This window comes from Rhipicephalus sanguineus, chromosome 6, assembly GCF_013339695.2.
Source record: "Rhipicephalus sanguineus isolate Rsan-2018 chromosome 6, BIME_Rsan_1.4, whole genome shotgun sequence".
In the NCBI taxonomy this organism is placed as follows: domain Eukaryota; kingdom Metazoa; phylum Arthropoda; class Arachnida; order Ixodida; family Ixodidae; genus Rhipicephalus; species Rhipicephalus sanguineus.
The window spans coordinates 26,625,565-26,644,727 of NC_051181.1; the positions used below are offsets into that span (position 1 = coordinate 26,625,565).

General features: G+C 46.8%; 1 protein-coding gene across 1 annotated transcript in view; it reads left to right on the forward strand.

Moving 5' to 3' along the window:
• LOC119397145 (medium-chain acyl-CoA ligase ACSF2, mitochondrial) overlaps window positions 1–19,163 on the forward strand; it is a 168,559-nt gene that overhangs the window by 60,552 nt on the left and 88,844 nt on the right. The window contains exons 5-6 of the mRNA XM_049416726.1: window positions 3,329–3,437; window positions 12,273–12,368. Coding sequence (XP_049272683.1) covers window positions 3,336–3,437; window positions 12,273–12,368 — 198 coding nt within the window. The 5' untranslated portion in view covers window positions 3,329–3,335. The remainder of the gene's footprint in view (window positions 1–3,328; window positions 3,438–12,272; window positions 12,369–19,163) is intronic.

Here is a 19,163-nt window from a genome sequence, read left to right on the forward strand (position 1 = left end):
CTCACGACGGTGACTTCGTAATTTCGAGGCGCAAGACACCAGCGTCGAGGTGTGCTGCCATGTTGTTATTTTTTTTTTGTGCTACCGTTGCTGCCCAATGCTAACAGCGTTGGTTGCTACCGTGTGCTCGCTTTACCCCCGTATGCTAGAACGTCCCTTCACTCAGTGCTCCAGCTTGACTTGAGAAAGTCGATGGGAGCGCGGTCTCTAGGCAGAACAAGTAACTGCATATCAGCGATAATCTGCAGCGATTCCGGAGAAGCACGGCGTCATGTTCAGTCGAGTAGCGGCGCTGCGCACATCTCGGGCAAGTGATGGACGAAATTGGAGTTGAAGGATTGTTTGAGAATATGGTTGGCTCACCCAACGCGCGTTCTTTCTTTTGCGGCTCTGCTGTTGCTGCCTAATGCTGAGAGAGTTGCTTGCTGCCGTAGGCCCGCGCTGCTCGCCCAACGTGTGAGCACAGGCGCTATATGGAGACGCCGAGCAGACGACGCGGCGCGGATGAATGCATCTTCAGAGCTGTTTGCTCTTACTATTGGCTAAGCAGCCCCGTAGCTTCCACAGTGCTGCAACCAACTTGTTAGATGGAGTATAGGCGCCCAGTCCTGAGTTGAGCGGCGTCGCCGTGCAGAAGAAACACATCGAGAGCCTCCAAAACAAGCACCAAGCCATGCATCAGGCGCTGGAAACGACTAACTATATTCCAATGGCGCAGTTCTGGAAACATCACGGCGTTATGGACAAGGCAGAGTACAGTCGCGCTCAATATGACTTACAACACGGGAGCGCGTGGCCTCACGAGTTTAAGGATCGCATTCCTTCCACTAGCCCTTAATTCTACAACTAAACTCTGTTCTCTCACTGGAGGATGTTCCCGAATAAGAAAATAATAGTTACAAAAATGAAGCAAGTTGAAGCCATGCGCAATCTTTAAACTCGTGAGGCCACACGCTCCCGTGTTGCAAGGGATATTGAGCGCCACTTTAAATTCTGATTCTTCGAGCGGGTACTCCTCGCCCCACCTTCATGCTGCCGCGCACCGTGCAGCAAAGCTTTAACCCATGGGTGACGTCCATCTTATGTTCAAACATGGATCTTCAGATAGTACGCGTGACATGTGCCCATGTGCCGCTTACGTGGTGAAATATGCAAATAATACCAACGAAGGTATGTGCAATCTGAACCGGGCAGTGCAGAAAATTGTCAAACAGAAGGGCGACATAGATTACACGCAGGCACTGAGACATCTGCGTGTGAAGATGCTCAATGCGATTAAATATATTGGTATGCAAATGTATATTAATACATGTCTCTCTCAAATTGTTTGTCTCAACGTAACGCAAAATCAAAACACCTAAACAGCTGCGCTCAGCATTCTCATTAGGCAGTATCGTAATCGTCGGTGAATTTTTTGGTGTCTGTAAACTTCATCAGTTCTTCCGGTGATTGTGCGATTTCATGCTTCTATATGGTGGTACTTAGAGCCAAGATACCTTTATTGACTGGTCTGAATAATAAGCACAGAAAAAAATTCCACCGACGATCACGATACTACCTAATGCGAATTCTGAGCGCAGCTTCGTGTTGGGGCAACACCAACTGCGTTTGAAGTTTTGGCTATCCGCAGTTGTAGCAATGTAACATTCGTTACATATTGCCACAGAAACTGCCAGCGCTCGTGTGCTACGCACACCACTCTGTGCATTGCAGGCTCCGCTTCACACGTGCAACGCTGTGGAAGCTGGCGAGACTTCTTGCAGTAGATACGTTCGCATGAAGAAGTAGTTAATGTTCTTACCACCCAGAACAGAATTTTCTTGTTTTTACAACGAGTAGTAATTGAACATGCTTTATACTTTACAAACAAACAAACGTCGTTATACGTCTGTTATTGAGCGTCTGAATCAGTGAGCGTCTAATTGATTTCGTTTTCTTTTTTTTTGTATTTCATTTGCGGCATTTACGCTTCACTCGAAGCATTGCTCGGAGTCTCGTGCTAGTCTACTTCTTTTCCCAAACCTCGCAGGTCAACCCACTTTCTCGTGCCCGTGCGCGAGAGGCATGCATTGCGCTGTCACAAGAAGCGCGAGCAGGCACGAGGCACTCCAGACGCTAACACAGCGGCTCGCTGCGCTCCGCGTTCGCTCTCTTTCGTGCTCGTTCGCTCTAGCGGTTACGCCGACAGGGCAACGGCAATGCCGCTCAACGCAGGAACGGGTGCCTAGGAGCTGCGCTCTAAAAGGCTCGTTCTTAAAACATCTCATCAATTAGCAACAAAATAAGTAAGAATAAAGGCCAATATAACCAGATTTAGCAATGGGTATAGTTGGTGCTGCATTAGCGACGTTTTGAAGAACATAAACCAAGAATGCTCATTATGTAACTAACAGATAATCTTTAAAATTGTAGTTAGCTGGGTTTGTTGTAACGAAGACGTGTTTCTGAAAATAAGCCAAAGCGAGTTTGTTCAAGTGTCCCCGTGATATCCTTACGGATTTGGCGGTGGTTTCATGAGCATAAAAATTAGAATCTTGCTTTCTGGGGAACGGGTAAAAATGCGCTTCCGAAAAAGAAAAAAAAACGAAACTGTCAAGGCGCAAAACACAATCTGTAGAAAGAGATGCGACATGATATGCGAAAGGAAACGTACTCCCTTCTAGATAAGCACAGCAAGGCCGCGCCTACGCATTTATGACTTCTTCTGAAAAGTAAAATTTATTAGCTCAGCACGGCGTGCGCGCAGTTCTTTTATGGGTGTGTTGGGAGCACGAGGTCATGAACGAAGGACAAGCTATCTTCAATAACATTAGCAGCAACCTTAACGGAGGTACTCTAACAAAATGACGTTTATATCCAAGGGCGAGAGTTTCACCGTGTTGGCCTGTGAAGCAGACGCATTCAAGCAACCAGAGTGTGCGCTGTTTTCTAAGGAGATGTGAGAATACTATAATCGTTTACGTCTGCTGATATTTTAGTAGAGATGGACGAATTGATGCCCTAACTAGGCTGACGTGGCACAACAAACAATGTCTTATTAAGTAAACTCATTATTAGAATTCGCTAGCAAACCTAAAGCAATTAGTGCAATCAGTGTCCTTCGTTGACCTGCTACTGGGCTGCCTCGCTCCTAAAAACCTTTGCTATGCTCTATGGTTACTTCATTTTGTAATGAATATTTACTTGCGAGGATGGCGTTCGAATTCGTAATAAAAAATTCACTCGCGTGTATGGTAAGGATAGAATAAGTTACACTGTTTCATTCTGAGAGAATGGTTAGTGGCTGGGTGTGGATTGGTCAATTCATAGGACAATGTTTTGCGTCCAGGGGCGTGATGGGCTTCTCGGAGTTGCTGTCCTTGGGCCAAGGCCACGCGTCGCGGCTGAGCAGTGCAAGTCCCGACCTTCACTCGGTGGCCAGTATGCTCCACTCTTCGGTAAGTAACGTGGCACTAAACCGTGGCACGTTGCGGTTTTAACTCCTTTAGGACTGCAACGCTTCTCTGCTGAAAAACGATTCCATTTATAGTTAATGTTCCAAAGTCAGAGTCCGTTTAGGCAACGCTACGGAGAGCACTGGCTAAACTAATACCCCTGTCACACGGCTACCACCGAACTCAGTTAAACTCCGTCAACGTAAAACCACGCTAGAGATTTCGGCTGAGATGAAGTTGTGGCCACCTCACACGTCAATTTTGGAAGCTTCAGAAAAAAGAAGGTTGATCCCTCCGTCATAAGAATCGGAATAACACGAAAGTAAAACGGGCCCATACAGAAGTAACTGAATTTTAGATGCGAAGTATCTTAAGGCCGAGCTCAATCCGGTGGTGGTGGTGTGCGGCGTGACCACCCTTACTGCGCATGCGCACACCCTCTCCACACACCTCCTCTCCACTCACCCTGTCCCCTACCCCTCTCCACTTTCCCTCTCCCCTTCCCCTCTCCACTTTCCATCTCCCCTTCCCCTATTCACTTTCCCTCTTTCCACTTTCCCTCTCCCCTCCCCCTTTCCACTCTTCCTCTGAAACGCGGGCTAGACATGCCGAAATTCTCTCCTGCGCAACGCCGCGATGAGCTCGAGCGAATGCGCGTCCCCTCCCCTTCTCTCTCCTCTCCTACGCTGCCCCCGTCTCGCCCGCCTGTCGACCGCGTTCCCCGCTCGCCCTGTGAGAATTAACGGCCAGGCTAGATGGAAGATACGACGCGCGTAGCGTCCCTCTTCGCGTTCCACGACGCGAGGTCGGTAGCATGCCCAACGAACGCCAACGGAACGCGATCGTGCAAGTGCTCCGGCTTCGCATCGCCTCATGGTCCCCTTTAGCGGGAGATGGTGTAATTTCTTTTACTGTACATTGATATAAGAGAGTTTGTACAATGTATATTGATGTCTGGCGGCTTTAGCACTGTTTAACATGGATGCACCCACTTTGATGATTGGTGGTAATCTCCATCCCGAAGACTAACGTCCATGTTAAATGATTAAACAAACCCTTGTAGTAGCTGTAGTAGTTAACGGTGAAAGCGTAATCAGAGAACGAGATGTGATAGCCAGAAGAGTGTCGCATATTGGACGCCGAACTTGGTCGCCATCCCGCGGCATGTTAAAATGTGATTGAACACCACAGCCGGACTAGAGGGAAACGCAAAGCGCGTCGTGCCGCCCCGGTAGCCCAGCCGCGATTTTAGGGGCGAAGCTCCTTAAGGCGGCACCCGTTCGTCCCTCGTAGTCGTAGTAATCCTAGTGCGTAACCAGTCGTAACGATAGTACCAGATCTTGACCTCCAAGGTGGTGCCGGTGGGAGATTTTTCCTGTGCGTTGTTGAACAATAAAAAATTCGCAGCGTGCGCGTTAACTAAAAGCCGAATTCTTCTGTCTCTCATTCCCCATTAGCAGCCATTGGCATGTTCCAGTAGGAAACGTTAGTAGAAGTAGAAGTGTAAGTGTTAGCTAAAAGCCGACTTCTTCTGTATCTCATTCCCATTAGCAGCCATTGTTTACCTCCAAGGTAGTGCCTGGTGAGATTTCTCCTGTGCGTGATTAAACAATAAAAATTTTGTTCAAAACGCCGTTGATTGATGAAATAAACCAACGAAAGACGCCAGATGTTTTCTAAAAGCAAAACGAAAGAACGCCAGATGTTTCTAAAGCAAAACGAAAAGACGCCAGCTGCTTAACGAGAGACGCCAGAAGTTTTCTAAAGCAATGGTTTTCTAAACCATGAAAATTCACAGCGTACATGTAAAATTAAAGTGAGCTGCAAGTCGTCATGGCTCTCATCGAACCTTTAGTATAAACGCGCCCGATCTCACGTCGGTGATGATGTACTGGGCAGAATTCACGGAAGATTCACGGTTTACCGATGAACCTCCGCAGCTTCGCCCACTCATCATCATTCACTCCGTGGATATGCTGTGATTTTTCTCGGGGCGAGCGCGCGAGCAGACAACGCGGTGTTACAGCCAGGTGAGGCAGGCGCGCATCGCAGAGCTATTTTTGGTTTGGATTAACGTGATGCTTTGAGCGAGGCCAATGCTTTTACGACGCTTGGGCTAAGATCGCCACCTCGTGGTGTGTCAAGGCATTGACAATATTGAACTTCAATTGAAAACGCGCCGAATGGGACGGACGTGTAACGCGGTGCAGGTGCTAATGGCGGAGGCCACAGTAATGACGAATTACTTTACTTTACCGCTTCCAAAGGGCAACGACACCCCGCCAACCGGGAGAGTGGTAGATATAAATGGCGCGTTTGTAAAGCCTCTAGAGTCTGTGACCGTGGCGCAGTGGATAGCGTGCCCGGCATGTGTTGTTGCGGACCGAGCGGTCGTGGGTTCGATGCCCAATGACGGAACTTTTGTAGCGTTAGTTACACTTGCCTAGCCGGAGCCGATATCGTGTGGATGGTCATGAGCCGTGCTGCGCATGCGCGAGGATCAGTGATGTCACACAGCTGGGTCACCGGAGCTGGCATCTCACGCGCTCTCCGACACCGCCGCGCGCGGCTCGCCGCTGCTAGTCTGCGCCGCATTCGAGAGGAGTGACGTCGTAGCCTTGGCAGACGTATTGGCACAAGCGCGCGCGCAGCTATTCGCCTTCGCTGTGCAGTCGCCGTCTGACACTGCGCTGGGGCTGCTTGATAGCGCCTCTGACAGGCGTTTGCAGGTGGGTAACGCCACGGAAAAGGAGAGCGCAAATGCTGCTCGACGGCGCAGAAGAGCCGAGAAGCTTATCTCATCGGGTCCCGAAGTAGTTGCCTGACAATTAACAGTTCAGCGTACGAAGAATGAACAGAATAAGGCTAATAATTCTAGACAATCTGGAAAGCTAAGAATAATCAGCTGAACCTTTGCTAACGCTACGTACATCTTGGCATAGCCGAGCTAAGCAACTGCAAATTTTTTTCTTTGCCATCTGATCGTGTAAATTTTTTCAACGTCATTTCCGTGACTAAAATACGTCACTGAAGTCTTGGTGGACCCCTGCATAAAACACTTTCGTGTTGAAAAGTCGCAATGGATCTATTAGGCGCTGGTGCACCTACGTCTGCATGGAAGATTTCGCGTTTAATCATGATTTCGCGTCTAATCGCGCTGAGAATATTTTCAGCGCGAATATAATCTATTCAAATCGAAATAAACAGAATTGTTTTGGCTTCTATCATAGGAACGTGTAAGTACCTGCAAGTATGTTCGCAGTAATGTTGACAGGAGTGCTGGCAACGCTGTACGTTTCTTTTAGTACGCGTCTACGTGCGCTGATTGTCAAACGCACTGTTCTCACCGATTTCTTTCAAGTTGCGCTACCACCTTGACCACGTTGTCCTGTCCAATATCGGATGAGCACTGGTCTCACGTCTGGTACACGAAGTCCTTGCTGTGGATGCGCCCCACAGCAGTTCGCATGTGCTACCGGCACGACTGCCGGGGTCAACAAAGAAGGAAGAACCCGCGTGACTCACTGCTGACTTTTCGTAATCTTAAGCAGAGCAAGGAGTACCGCAGGAAGAATGGAACGAGATGCACAGACGTAAACAGAATGGTACGCACGGACTCTGAGACAAATATTCAAAATGTTGGCACGACGGTTTTTCGCGGGGCATGGTGGCACAAGTACGTGGTACCACGTGCACTTGGCACCGCGGCACCAGGGCACCACTGGCACGACTACGTGGACTCATACGCGTATATTTATTTCTTTTTGTTAAACACACGTTATTAATGAATTATGCAGTGAAGGAACTATGAATATTGATAAAATTCAGTGTTGTGCTGACTGCGGGTGTTCTGTGTTTACAGTTTTTTTCGTAGCTAAAGATTACTTTAGGTTGAGAGCAAGAAAATAACACGCGGCGGACAGGGAAAAAGACGGGACCAGCGCTGACTTCCAACTGAATTTTTATTGACAAGAATACTCTTATATCTACCCGAGTGTTTAGAAAAACAAGCGGTGAAAAAAGGTAAAAACTAAAGCGAAGGTACGAAACAACTAAGCATCAACTATCACTGAGCCTGCTACGCCGACTCGCGCATCCCAAAAAACAGAGCTCCCTGTCTCGCAATGCAACTGATGGCTTGCCTACGCACGTGCTCCTTTCACGCGCCATCTGAGCTGCCTCACAGATTATGCGCTCTTGCTCTTCTTTAATCATATCCAGAACTGTGGTTCTTTCAAACTGCGGAGTGCATCCACAGGTGCTCACGTGAAGCGTCAGGAAGCCATCTTTGCCATTACGAACGTTATTGGCATGTTCCCGTAAGCGCTCGTTCAGGCATCTGCCCGTCTGGCCCACGTAGCACGTGCCGCAAGGCAATGGGATCTTGTACACTACGCCCTGCGCACAGTCGACAAACTGCGTCCTGTGCTTGACCACGCACTGTTTACCGCGCCTCTTCACGGGGCAGCTCCTGTTAGCCAACTGGGCCAACTTGTCTGGAGCACTGAAAGCCACTTTCACGTTGAGGCGTTGTCCTATTTTCTTTAGGCGATGTGACACCGAGTGCATATACAGAATGACCACCAACTTTTCTCGCTTATCCGCTGTGGTGCGCTCTTCGTTACCGTCACTGTCCTTACGTTTCCTCTTTCTGTGCATTGGCTCGGCCACAGAAATAAGCAACGGGCGCGGGTACCCTTCTCTTTCTAGGCGCTTTGACTGTGCCTGGAGACTGGCTTCCAAAGCGTAATACCAGGACCTCTCTAATGCGTTCTGGAAACATGACTGTATGATGGCTCTCTTTACTAGTTTGCTATGTTCCGACGAGAACGGCAGAATAGGCTTCTGCGAACGGGGCTCATAACACCAGCACGCGTGGCGCTCCGGGAATGAAATCTTTAAGTCAGGAAAGGGGATGCTCTCTCTCTCCGGCGTCTCGTGTGCCACCACGAGCGGACAGACGCATTCGCGAAACGTTTGTAACATTTGCGTCACCTTAGCATGAAAAAATTCGAATCGCAGTTTAAGATTATCAGATAATCGTCCACATAACGACAAGTTTTCACGACGGATATGTCACCAAGCCTTTCATTCAATGCCCTGTCAAACTTGGCCAAGAGCAAGTCACTCAGAAAATGGGCTATGGACGACCCGATTGAGCACCCTCTTTTTGAATGTACGTCTTCTCACTCCGTTCAACGAACGTAGACGTTGAATGGAGTCGGGTCGTCCATATCGGGTCGTCCAATCGGCTCGTCCATAGCCCCTTTTCTGAGTGACTTGCTGTTGGCCAAATTTGACAGGGCATTGAATGAAAGGCTTGGGGAATTATCCGTCGTGAAAACTTGTCGTTATGTGGACGATTATCTGATAATCTTTAACTGCGATTCGGATATTTTTCATGCTAAGGTGACGCAGGTGTTACAAACGTTTCGCGAATGCGTCTGTCCGCTCGTGGTGGCACACGAGACGCCGGAGAGAGAGAGCATCGCCTTTCCTGACTTAAAGATATCATTCTCGGAGCACCACACGTGCTGGTGTTATGAGCCCCGTTCGCAGAAGGCTATTCTGCCGTTCTCGTCGGAACATAGCAAACTAGTAAAGAGAGCCATCGTACAGTCATGTTTCCAGAACGCATTAGAGAGGTCCTGGTATTACGCTTTGGAAGCCAGTCTCCAGGCACAGTCAAAGCGCCTAGAAAGAGAAGGGTACCCGCGCCCGTTGCTTATTTCTGTGGCCGAGCCAATGCACAGAAAGAGGAAACGTAAGGACAGTGACGGTAACGAAGAGCGCACCACAGCGGAAAAGCGAGAAAAGTTGGCGGTCATTGTGTATATGCACTCGGTGTCACATCGCCTAAAGAAAATAGGACAACGCCTCAACGTGAAAGTGGCTTTCAGTGCTCCAGACAAGTTGGCCCAGTTGGCTAACAGGACCTGCCCCGTGAAGAGGCGCGGTAAACAGTGTGTGGTCAAGCACAGGACGCAGTTTGTCGACTGTGCGCAGGGCGTAGTGTACAAGATCCCATTGTCTTGCGGCACGTGCTATGTGGGCCAGACGGGCAGATGCCTGAACGAGCGCTTGCGGGAACATGCCAATAACGTTCGTAATGGCAAAGATGGCTTCCTGGCGCTTCACGTGAGCACCTGTGGATGCACTCCGCAGTTTGAAAGGACCACAGTTCTGGATATCATTAAAGAAGAGCAAGAGCGCATAATTTGTGAGGCAGCTCAGATGGCGCGTGAAAGGAGCACTTGCGTAGGCAAGGCATCAGTTGCATTGTCAGACAGGGAGCTCTGTTTTTTGGGATGCGCGAGTCGGCGTAGCAAGCTCATTGATAGTTCACTTTATTTCTGACAGCGCCGCACGTGTACCGGTCGACTTGGGGTTTGAGGCTATTCGCCACGCGTTCGCGTTTTCCCTCACATATTGATCGCGATAGTACAGCGGCCCAAATAGTTATCTAGCGTGCTAGCGGCGACGTTTTTTTTACGTCAGCGACATATGATGGCACGAAGTTGCAAAAAAAGTGTTTTCCGGGCATGTGCTTTGTGGGCATGCACTCACCCTCACCCTTTTCGCAACCTAATTCAGTCGTATATTGAAGGCACAAAGAAAATGCAGATTAAGGATTGGGGTGGCTGTACTACCGTGAGGAATATGAGCTCGACCACGGGAGCGCGTGGGAAATAACCTCAAAACCAGATAGCGTGATGCGTGCATGGCGCTGCAGAAACCGGAAGGGAAAAAAGGGGCGCTCTTCCACTGACTGTTGGCACTCCCGCTTTGCTAGCGTTGCTGCGAAACGGCAGCTGATCGCGTGCCATATGCCGCTAGCAATAATACCGCAAAAAAAGAAAAAGATACACCAAGAAAAAATAGATAAAAGAGACGTATCAAAATGCTCAGCCAACGCCACGTATATATAATGCAAGCATGGCCTGTGCATCATGGCAGGCTACGTCACAGCCGATATCTAGGCAGCTACATAGCCTGATGGTTCACTGCGTGGGGTTGTGCGCGTTGATGGGAATTCATATCACCGCTAGCGCGGCCACTGACACGATATTGAGGCGGGAGTGTGAGCAGCCAGCGGAAGCGCGGCGCCCTTTCCACTTTGTTTCCGATGGCGGCCGCGGCGCCCAGAACACGGATCCAAAAGTTCATATGTGGGATTTTGTTAAGTATTTAGTATTTCATGCACGCTTCACCCAGTAGCCCGAAAGTGAACTTCCTTTCTTTATTATATGCATAGTTTAGGAGGTCGAATACTACCGCCACAAAGAATACGTTTTTTCTATAACATACATGTGTAATGAACAGTGAAGCAGCATTGTTTGAAGCTGGCGAACGGAAGTAATTATTTTCAAGAAATGTATAATTATTAAAGATGCGACATTTTCTCAAAGCTCCCATCGTTGCGAATATTTTTCTCCAAAGCCAATGCGGCTATCTTTCTGAAACTTTGTGGCCTGTGAGTGTCATGTCTTAAAAGGTTTCTTTACGCGTGGCTGCTGTAGAGACAATACTCATTTTTAAATGTTCCCTCAGCTTTCACGTTTTGACGAAAACGAACACTTAAAAATGAGTTTTAAAAAGTCCCGTCTGAATTTTTTTAAATCCCGTAAACAGACTTTTAGAAAACGTGGAAGAAGAATATAAAAACACGTTGCATTATTTAGTTTCCAGGGGAAATATGGTTCAAATCAGAACTTTCGTAGGATGCTCTGAGGCGCATGAGGATTCACTGAATTGACTGAAATTTCAAAGTAATTTAATTAGTCCCTGGCGAGAGCCTAATACCGCTGTCAGACGGACGAACTCCGTTTAACCTCCTCGCCAAGGCAGATGCGGTCGGTGTCACGCGGTCTTCATTATTCCAGGGAAGCTAAACGGAGCGTTTCGCAAAGGGAGTTGGGCGATCTCCGTTAGCGGCGGAATGGAGTACTCTCATCCCCAGTAATCTTTAATATAGTGGCTTACTGGGCTAGTTGCTTGTGCATACTTAAGGTTAAGAGCGCGAAAATAACACACGGCGGACAGAAAAAAGGCGGGACCGGCGCTCACTTCCAACTGAATTTTTATTGACAAGAATGCTTGTCATATACCCGAGTGTTTAGAAAAACAAGCGGTGAAAAAAGGTGAAAACTAAAGCAAAGGTACGAAAAAACTAAGCATCAACTATCACTGAGCCTCGATTGTCGATTATCAAAAGCTTGTAATTCGGCTAGGGTTCGTGCTCGTGCGCAACAGAAACGCCACAGCTAAACGTCGGGTTCTTGGTGATTTAGGGGCTCTTTAACGGCTGCTCCGCCGGCGCTTGTTCGTTCAGTCTCGCCATGGATGGCGCGCCGGCTGGGCCACCTCTGCGTGCACTTCAGCGCAAGTGACAGGCTGAATGCATTGATCCAATCTAGACGACAAGCTACGAAATCTCAAGCAAACGCACATTTGCCTGCTGATGTACAGGAGCAAAATGAGGTCAAATGATCATGTTATAGGGAAACGACAGTTGCCACCATTGCTAAATACTTGACGGACCACAAGGCCGTCCTCGTGAGCATTCAAAAAACACAGAGACACATCATCAGATTTGCAATAAAACCTAGCTTTAAAAGCACTGGGTGCATTATCTTTGCTAAACCGAGCCACACAGAACTTCCGCTCGTGGTAAGTCGATTTAGAAGAGTTTAACCTGAGTCAATTTTTCATAGGATTTAATACTACAACGCCCGTCTTATCTCGAAGTTTTTCAGTTTCCGCGAGGTGTTTGATGTAATAATTGAAGCTATGCTTTTATAATGTAGAATTTGATAAATCCTACTTTTATGTTTACAGGGTTCCACTGGAATTCCAAAGATCATTCCTCTGAGTCACTTCAACTTGGTAAATGCGGTGCACCTATTCCGCCACACGACAGGATTCGAAGCAGAGGTAAGAATTAATTTTTTCTATATGTAGTAAATGTTGATATTTCGCTTCACTTGAGCAAGAAGAAAGTTATTGAATTATGCATACCGGGTCTTTTTGGTTGACTGTTAGAATTCCTAAAAGTAGTGCAATGCAGACACAAATGTTTTTTTTAAGGAACGTAATTACCAGGAAAGTTGACGTCTTAAAACAAATAACTTATTTAGCTGGGTACGCTAAATATTTTATCTAACTAGTGCTTCATACGACCATGCAAACTGCTAAGATTCTAGGTGGTGCCGATGTGATGCTATATGGATTTTGAGACTACGCAGAAAATGCCGCTCCCACACCTTGCAGCATTGGAAAGCTTCTCAAATATTTGCTGGAAAGTTGAAACAGCGTCGGAGGAGCGTTTGAAATCAACGAGTGCAAGAAACACGAGATGCTCATATCTACCAGTTTGCTAACGCTGCACGACCTCTCCTTTAATTTCGAAGCTAAAAAAAGACAGAAGTTCAGGGCACATTGGAAGCTTGTAGATGATGTACATGTCTGCGTCAATGGAGCAACAGCGGCTGCTTTAACAAAGACACGTCCAGTTGTCAAAACTTTCGCTCCAGACACGCCCCCTGCTCAAGCGTTTTCCCCTTTCATTTTTCCCAATACGCCAAGCTCGGCAATTAACAAAAGATTGCTTAATGAGCTTTTCAAATAGTAACTCCAGAGAAAAGTTTTCAGTACAAAAGTTGTAGAGCTTATTCACAAGCATCGAATTTTTCAGTGTATAATAATTAACGTAATTCGTTAATTTTTTCGGGCCTTTCTTTAGAGCGCACGAATTTTCAAAAAATTACACGTGACTGCCGCCGAAAGCGCGGTGCTTTTAGGGCCCTCAAATGTAAGTTGAACAAATTATCCAAGGCTGCTTTGAGCACGCAGGTCGATGGAACAGGTTATCGCTCACTGCGACGGACGATATGCGATGCTCACTGCGATGGACGATGAGCATACCGTTTCAACAACAACAACAGCAACAAAAAAGACACAGTTTCGCCGGAAGGGCGAAGCAATGAACGCGATATCAAGAAATTAGAATGTCACACGAAGAACGAGAAGCATCTCGATACTTCCAGCGCGGCGCTGAAGCACAAACAATGACACCCGAAATGAACGCACAGGAATGCACAGGGCAAACGTGAACTAACAACTGTCGAAGATGTGACGTCTTTGTGCTTGATCAACGCACCGCAAGTGTCGACAATGGAGAATCACATGCTCTGAGATATATCTTTTTCTTTTAAATGGCGGCGCGTGGAGTGACCCCCTGCGTTTCCTGCCACACGGGGGCGTCTGATGTAGGGTGTTGCCGGTGTTCTTTGTTTTTTTTCTTCCACATCCCGAGAGGGCATAGAGTTTCCTAAAATGACCTAGAGGGAACTCTGGCGCTTCGATCGTTCAGCCACCATGGGAATGATGGGTAGTACACGGACTTGCCCAGTCATCGTGCTTGTGGGCTTCGAACGCACTTGTGGCTTTGTTTATTGCTATGTTTTGGTTTTCTTTCGGATAAAAGAATGGATCGTTGTGAACTTCGTGACCAGATTTGAATCGGTGAGCATGAAGAAGTTAAAGTGGTGAAGTGAAACTGCTGACGTTTGCTGAACTTCGTTTTGCGACAAAGTGGATGCAGGCGACGCGGAGCCAAACGAAGCCGAAAGAACGAAGTTTAGACAAATCCGTGTACTACCCATGATTCCCATGCTGGCTGAAGCGCGATGCATTGCAGCTCCCATAGACACTAGCGCCAGAGTTCCCTCTAGTAAGTATTGTAGGAAACTCTATGCGAGAGGGTACAGAAATGGGCCACTTTGTCGTGCGCGTCTCAAGGGCAGTTTTGAAATTGAAAGAAAATGAGGAGCGTTGCGTCTGCAAGTGTAGGGAATGGAGAATGAGACGCTCTTAGATATTTCTTTTTCTTTTAAACTGCGGCGCGTGGAGTAACCCCCTGCGTATTTGGCCACACGGGGGCGTCTGATGTAAGGTGTTACCGGTGTTCTTTCTTTTTTTTTCCTTCCGCATCACGAGTGGGTACAGAAAAGGGCCACTTTGTCGTGCGCGACTCAAGGGCACTTTTCAAAGTGAAAGAAATTTTGGAGCGTTGGGTGATAGAGAACACGCTCACGCTCCTCCGAGATTTGCTTTGCTTACCACCAGTGGTACATGGTGTATGTGGGATACTACTGCCGAAGCCAGACGAGCAGGAAAAGTAGTGAAGCTGATCCATGACAAAGTTAAAATTAACGATGAACTGTTTGAATGGAACACAACCGAAATTAAAATCGTCCCCATTCACAGGCACAGAAAGACGCAAGCAAAGGCAAAATGACGAGGAAATTGCAAAGAAGCAATGTATTGCTGTCTTAACATAAATGCCCGCAGCATCGTGAACAATATAGTGGACCTTGGAACTATTGTAATTACTCATAACCCAGATATAAGTCATCACTGAAACATGGCTACACTGCGACATTAGCGATTCAGAAATTACACCTATTGGGTATAGAATTCTCTGGAAAGACAAGGGGCTCTCGTGGCGGCGGGGTAGCAGCCATGTTTCGTGAATCTGTGACAGCGACAATGTTGCCCGATATCGCGGATGTGTCATAGCGAGATTTGTTTCAGGGGATTTCCACATTCTCGTTGGGGCATTTTCTCGCTCTCCTAGCTCAACCACTGTTTTCTTTGAGAAACTTAATGAATTCTAATGTGAACATAGAAACAGCAGGGCTAATTTATTACTGGTCGGCGATTTTATTGTTCCAGATGTCAGCTGGGTACACGAGCTCCCTGATGCACTTTCCGCTCCGCTGAACCTTTCGTTGACACCGTCCTGCTACACGGTCTAACACAGCTCTTAAAGCAACCTACGCGCGTTGAAGGAAACAGCGCCTCAGTTTTAGATTTATTTCTCGTAAGCAGTGCATTGCTCGGGCGAAAGCCAACAGTGCATCTTTTCGAAGGCATATCGGATCATAAAATGGCGTGCCTCACAATACCTGTTATCGTAGCGCCTGAAAAACAAAAGAAGGGGAGGCCAATTCCTATGTTTGCACAAGCTAGTGATGTAGATATATTAGATACATTGGTCTGTTCATTTTCTCTTTTTATGTCGCGGCATGAATCAGGCAGCACATCTGTTGACGGCTTGTGGTGCTTTTTTAAAGAAATGGTCTTGCACTGCATAAACAATTTTGCCCCATGGAAACGGAAACAGCGGCGAAGTAAGAATCCTTGGATAACAAAAGATATTGCTCGAATGGGAAGGAAAGTAAAAACGGCACGAATGCAGCACCGGCGACGCCCCTCGGCTCAGAGTGCTGACAAGTTATTTGAGCTGCGGGCTCGACTAAAGCACGACATTGGACAGGCGAAAGAATATTATGAAAGTGTCTCTTTAAAACATTTTCTTTCTACGTCCCCGGAAAAATTCTGGCGACACCTATCTCCGAAAGAAAAAAAAACCTGTCACTAGTCTCTTAATTAACGGCACAGCTAAAACTGACAAGAAAGAAATGGCTAACGCGCTAAATAATTACTTTTGCTCTGTGTTCACTCACGACCACGGCATTGTTCCATATTTTTCGACGCATGAACAAACACACCCCATTGATGAGACATCACTATCAGCGAGGATGGAATTTTATCCCTATTGCTTAAACTTGATGTCAAAAAATCATCCGGCATAGATGGAATCCCGAACGCTTTTCTGCACCGATATGCTGAGTGTTGCGCAAAATTTTTATGTCTGATATTTCACAAATCGCTGTCGGAAGCAGAAATTCCTAGTGACTGGAAATGTGCCAGAATAACCCCGATACCCAGAAAGGGTGATCCATCCTCTGTTGCATCCTTTCGGCCAATATCCCTCCTCTGCACTTGTGCGAAAGTACTCGAACACATCATTTTTAAACATATTTCCAACTTCATTGAAGAAAATAAATTAATCGATAGTCGCCAACACGGTTTTCGACGAGGAGTTTCCACGACAACACAACTACTTCAGAGCATTCACGACTTCGCCTCTGCGTTAGATTAATCTGGTCAGGTCGATATCATATTCCTCGACTTCGAGAAAGCTTCTGACCGCGTATCACACTGCAAACTTCCTTTAAAACTAAAGCCTATTCCTAAAAATCATTCCATTCTTGCATGGATTGCCGCTTACTTATCCTGTAGACAGCAATCAGTGTCCATCGATGATGTCAGCTCTGATTCTGCTTCCGTCCACTCCGGCATTCCCCAAGGTTCCGTTCTTGGGCAATTATTCTTTTTGATCTTCATAAATGACATCGCTCAAGAGATACCGGCAAAAATCCGTTTATTTGGAGGCGACTACATCTTATATAACGAAATCCGCAGCTCTGACGATCACGTTTCTCTTAACCAATCATTAGCCCAAATTCAAGACTGGTGTACCTCGTGGCAGATGCAGATAAACCACGGCAAAACGGTAGCAATGCCAATCACGCGTAAGAACAATCCACTCAGTTTCACTTATAGTATCAGCGGCAATAAGCTATCTGGAGTTTCCAATTACAAATACTTGGGCGTTGTCATTACAGCTGATCTCCGATGGAATGATCACGTCACCTACATACACAAGAAGGCCATGCGGCAACTTGGATACTTGCGACGAACACTTTCCAAGGCTTCAAGAGATGTAAAGCGTTTGGCTTATAAAACCTATATAAGACCAACACTAGAATACGCTGCCGCAGTATGGGATCCGCACACAAATGCAAATATAAGCAAACTAGAAAATATACAGAGAAAGGCAGCTAGGTTTATTTTTAATTCGTACAGTTGGAAAATTTCCCCAAGCGCTCTTCTAATTTCAGCAAATCTAGAATCCCTACAAATCAGACGCTATCGCGAAAGGCTAAAAATATTTTGTATGCTATACCATGACAAGATCGGAATCCGCAAAAGCATTTACTTGAAACCACTAGCACAGCGTTCCACTCGATCTTTCCACTCAAAAAAGGTCAGCGAAATTTCGTGCAAAAAGTAACTCTTACGTGAATTCTTTTTCCCCCGTACCACCCGAGATTGGAACAGTTTGCCCAGAGAGGTAATCGAGCGCCCTTCTGTTTCCGCGTTCATTGCCGCATTTCAGAGGACGAAATGATAGTGCTTTTATTCAACAGTGCTGTAGCAACGTGTCACAAGAACGTCGCCCATATGTCTTGGTTATCTTGGCTTGCTTTTTTTTGTTGTTTTTCTCTTCTGATAATACGGAGTGCACTAAAATATAAACAGCACTGAACAGATACTTGTTTCTGTATTTAGCCATTTCAAATGAGCATTGTGTAAAAGCGTCACTACATATATTTGTATACCGAATGTTTGTCACTACAAGTTGTATTATCGCATACAGTGCCGTATGCGTCGCACCAGCTTACTTTTTCTGTTGTTTTGTTAGTAAGAGGGCTCTCTTTTGTTATTCACGTGCATTGTACTCAAAATGTAACCAATCCACTCCTGCTCAAGGCCTGGAAATTCAGGCCAGCAGTATTCAATAAATAAAAATAAAAAATATAAATAGCTCGCCGTTATTTCACCGGTGCATACATGGCGTGTGGCTGAGTTGTCTAACAAAGCGCGCAGGGGAGAGAGGTGTTGCTGGTTAGAATCCGGCGGTCGGGTAATTTAGAATTTTTTTCTTTTGCTTTATTTCCCTTAGTGCCTTTTATATATATATAAATATATATATATCCGGGACATGACGGCGCCGACAGACGGTGACGACAAAAATCAGCCGAGAGTGTCCATATAACTGCTATCGCAAAAAAATGCAATTCAGCTGAACGCAGTACCACCGGCGTATCGCTAATACACATATCTTTTTTCTTTCGGATGAGGTATGCTTCTAGCATATCTCGCTTAATCACCTCCTTGCTTCTGCCTAGAATAGTGATATTGGCAAATCTTGCCTCACATCCACACGCGCTGCAGTGCATAGGCAAATGTGCCAAAAGATTATTCTTTGTCGAAAGAACATGCTCCCTCGCTCGGTCCTGTATCATCGGCCGGTCTGGCCGATGTAAACCCTTCCACAGGAGAGCGGAATTTCGTAGACCACTCCTGTCGCGCAGGTGACGTAGGGCCTCGCATGCCTCTTTCCACAGGGGGCAGGCACGGGTCCTCCTGAAATCTGTGGGCACAGGCCCGACAATTTCCTTGGCGCAGAAAACACCCCAGGTACTTTGTACCTATTGTCCACCTTTTTAAGGTTGTGTGCAACCTTATGGGCGTACGGGACAACTACTGGTCTTTTTTCGCACCGCTGACATTCCTTATTTTTCCCTTTAATCTTTTGGAGCAGGGATTCAGCCGCCGATGCAACGACCGAGCGAAGATACCCAGTTGAATATAGCCGGCTGACCTGGTTTTCAAAGCTCTCCTGCATTCTGTGTGGGCAACACTTATCCAACGGACCTTCCAGGCACATAAAACCAACACCTCTCTTAACTACTTTAGATTGGGGAGCATCACAGGAGTTTGCATTTGCGTCGTCAAATTTTCTTGCAACATGCACCAACTTGCCCAACAACAAGTTTTACTAATGGTATTATATGTATGAGCACAGGCGTACACTCTTAGAAGAAAGGGAGTGCCCCGACGCCCTTTGTGAGAGTTTTGGCTTGTCCCGCTGGGCACTCCCTTTTCCGGGGTGAAACAACAACCTCGAGACAGGGAGTGATTCAACGCCTCCTCATGGAGTACAGTACTCCGTCTGCGATAGAGTGAAAGCAC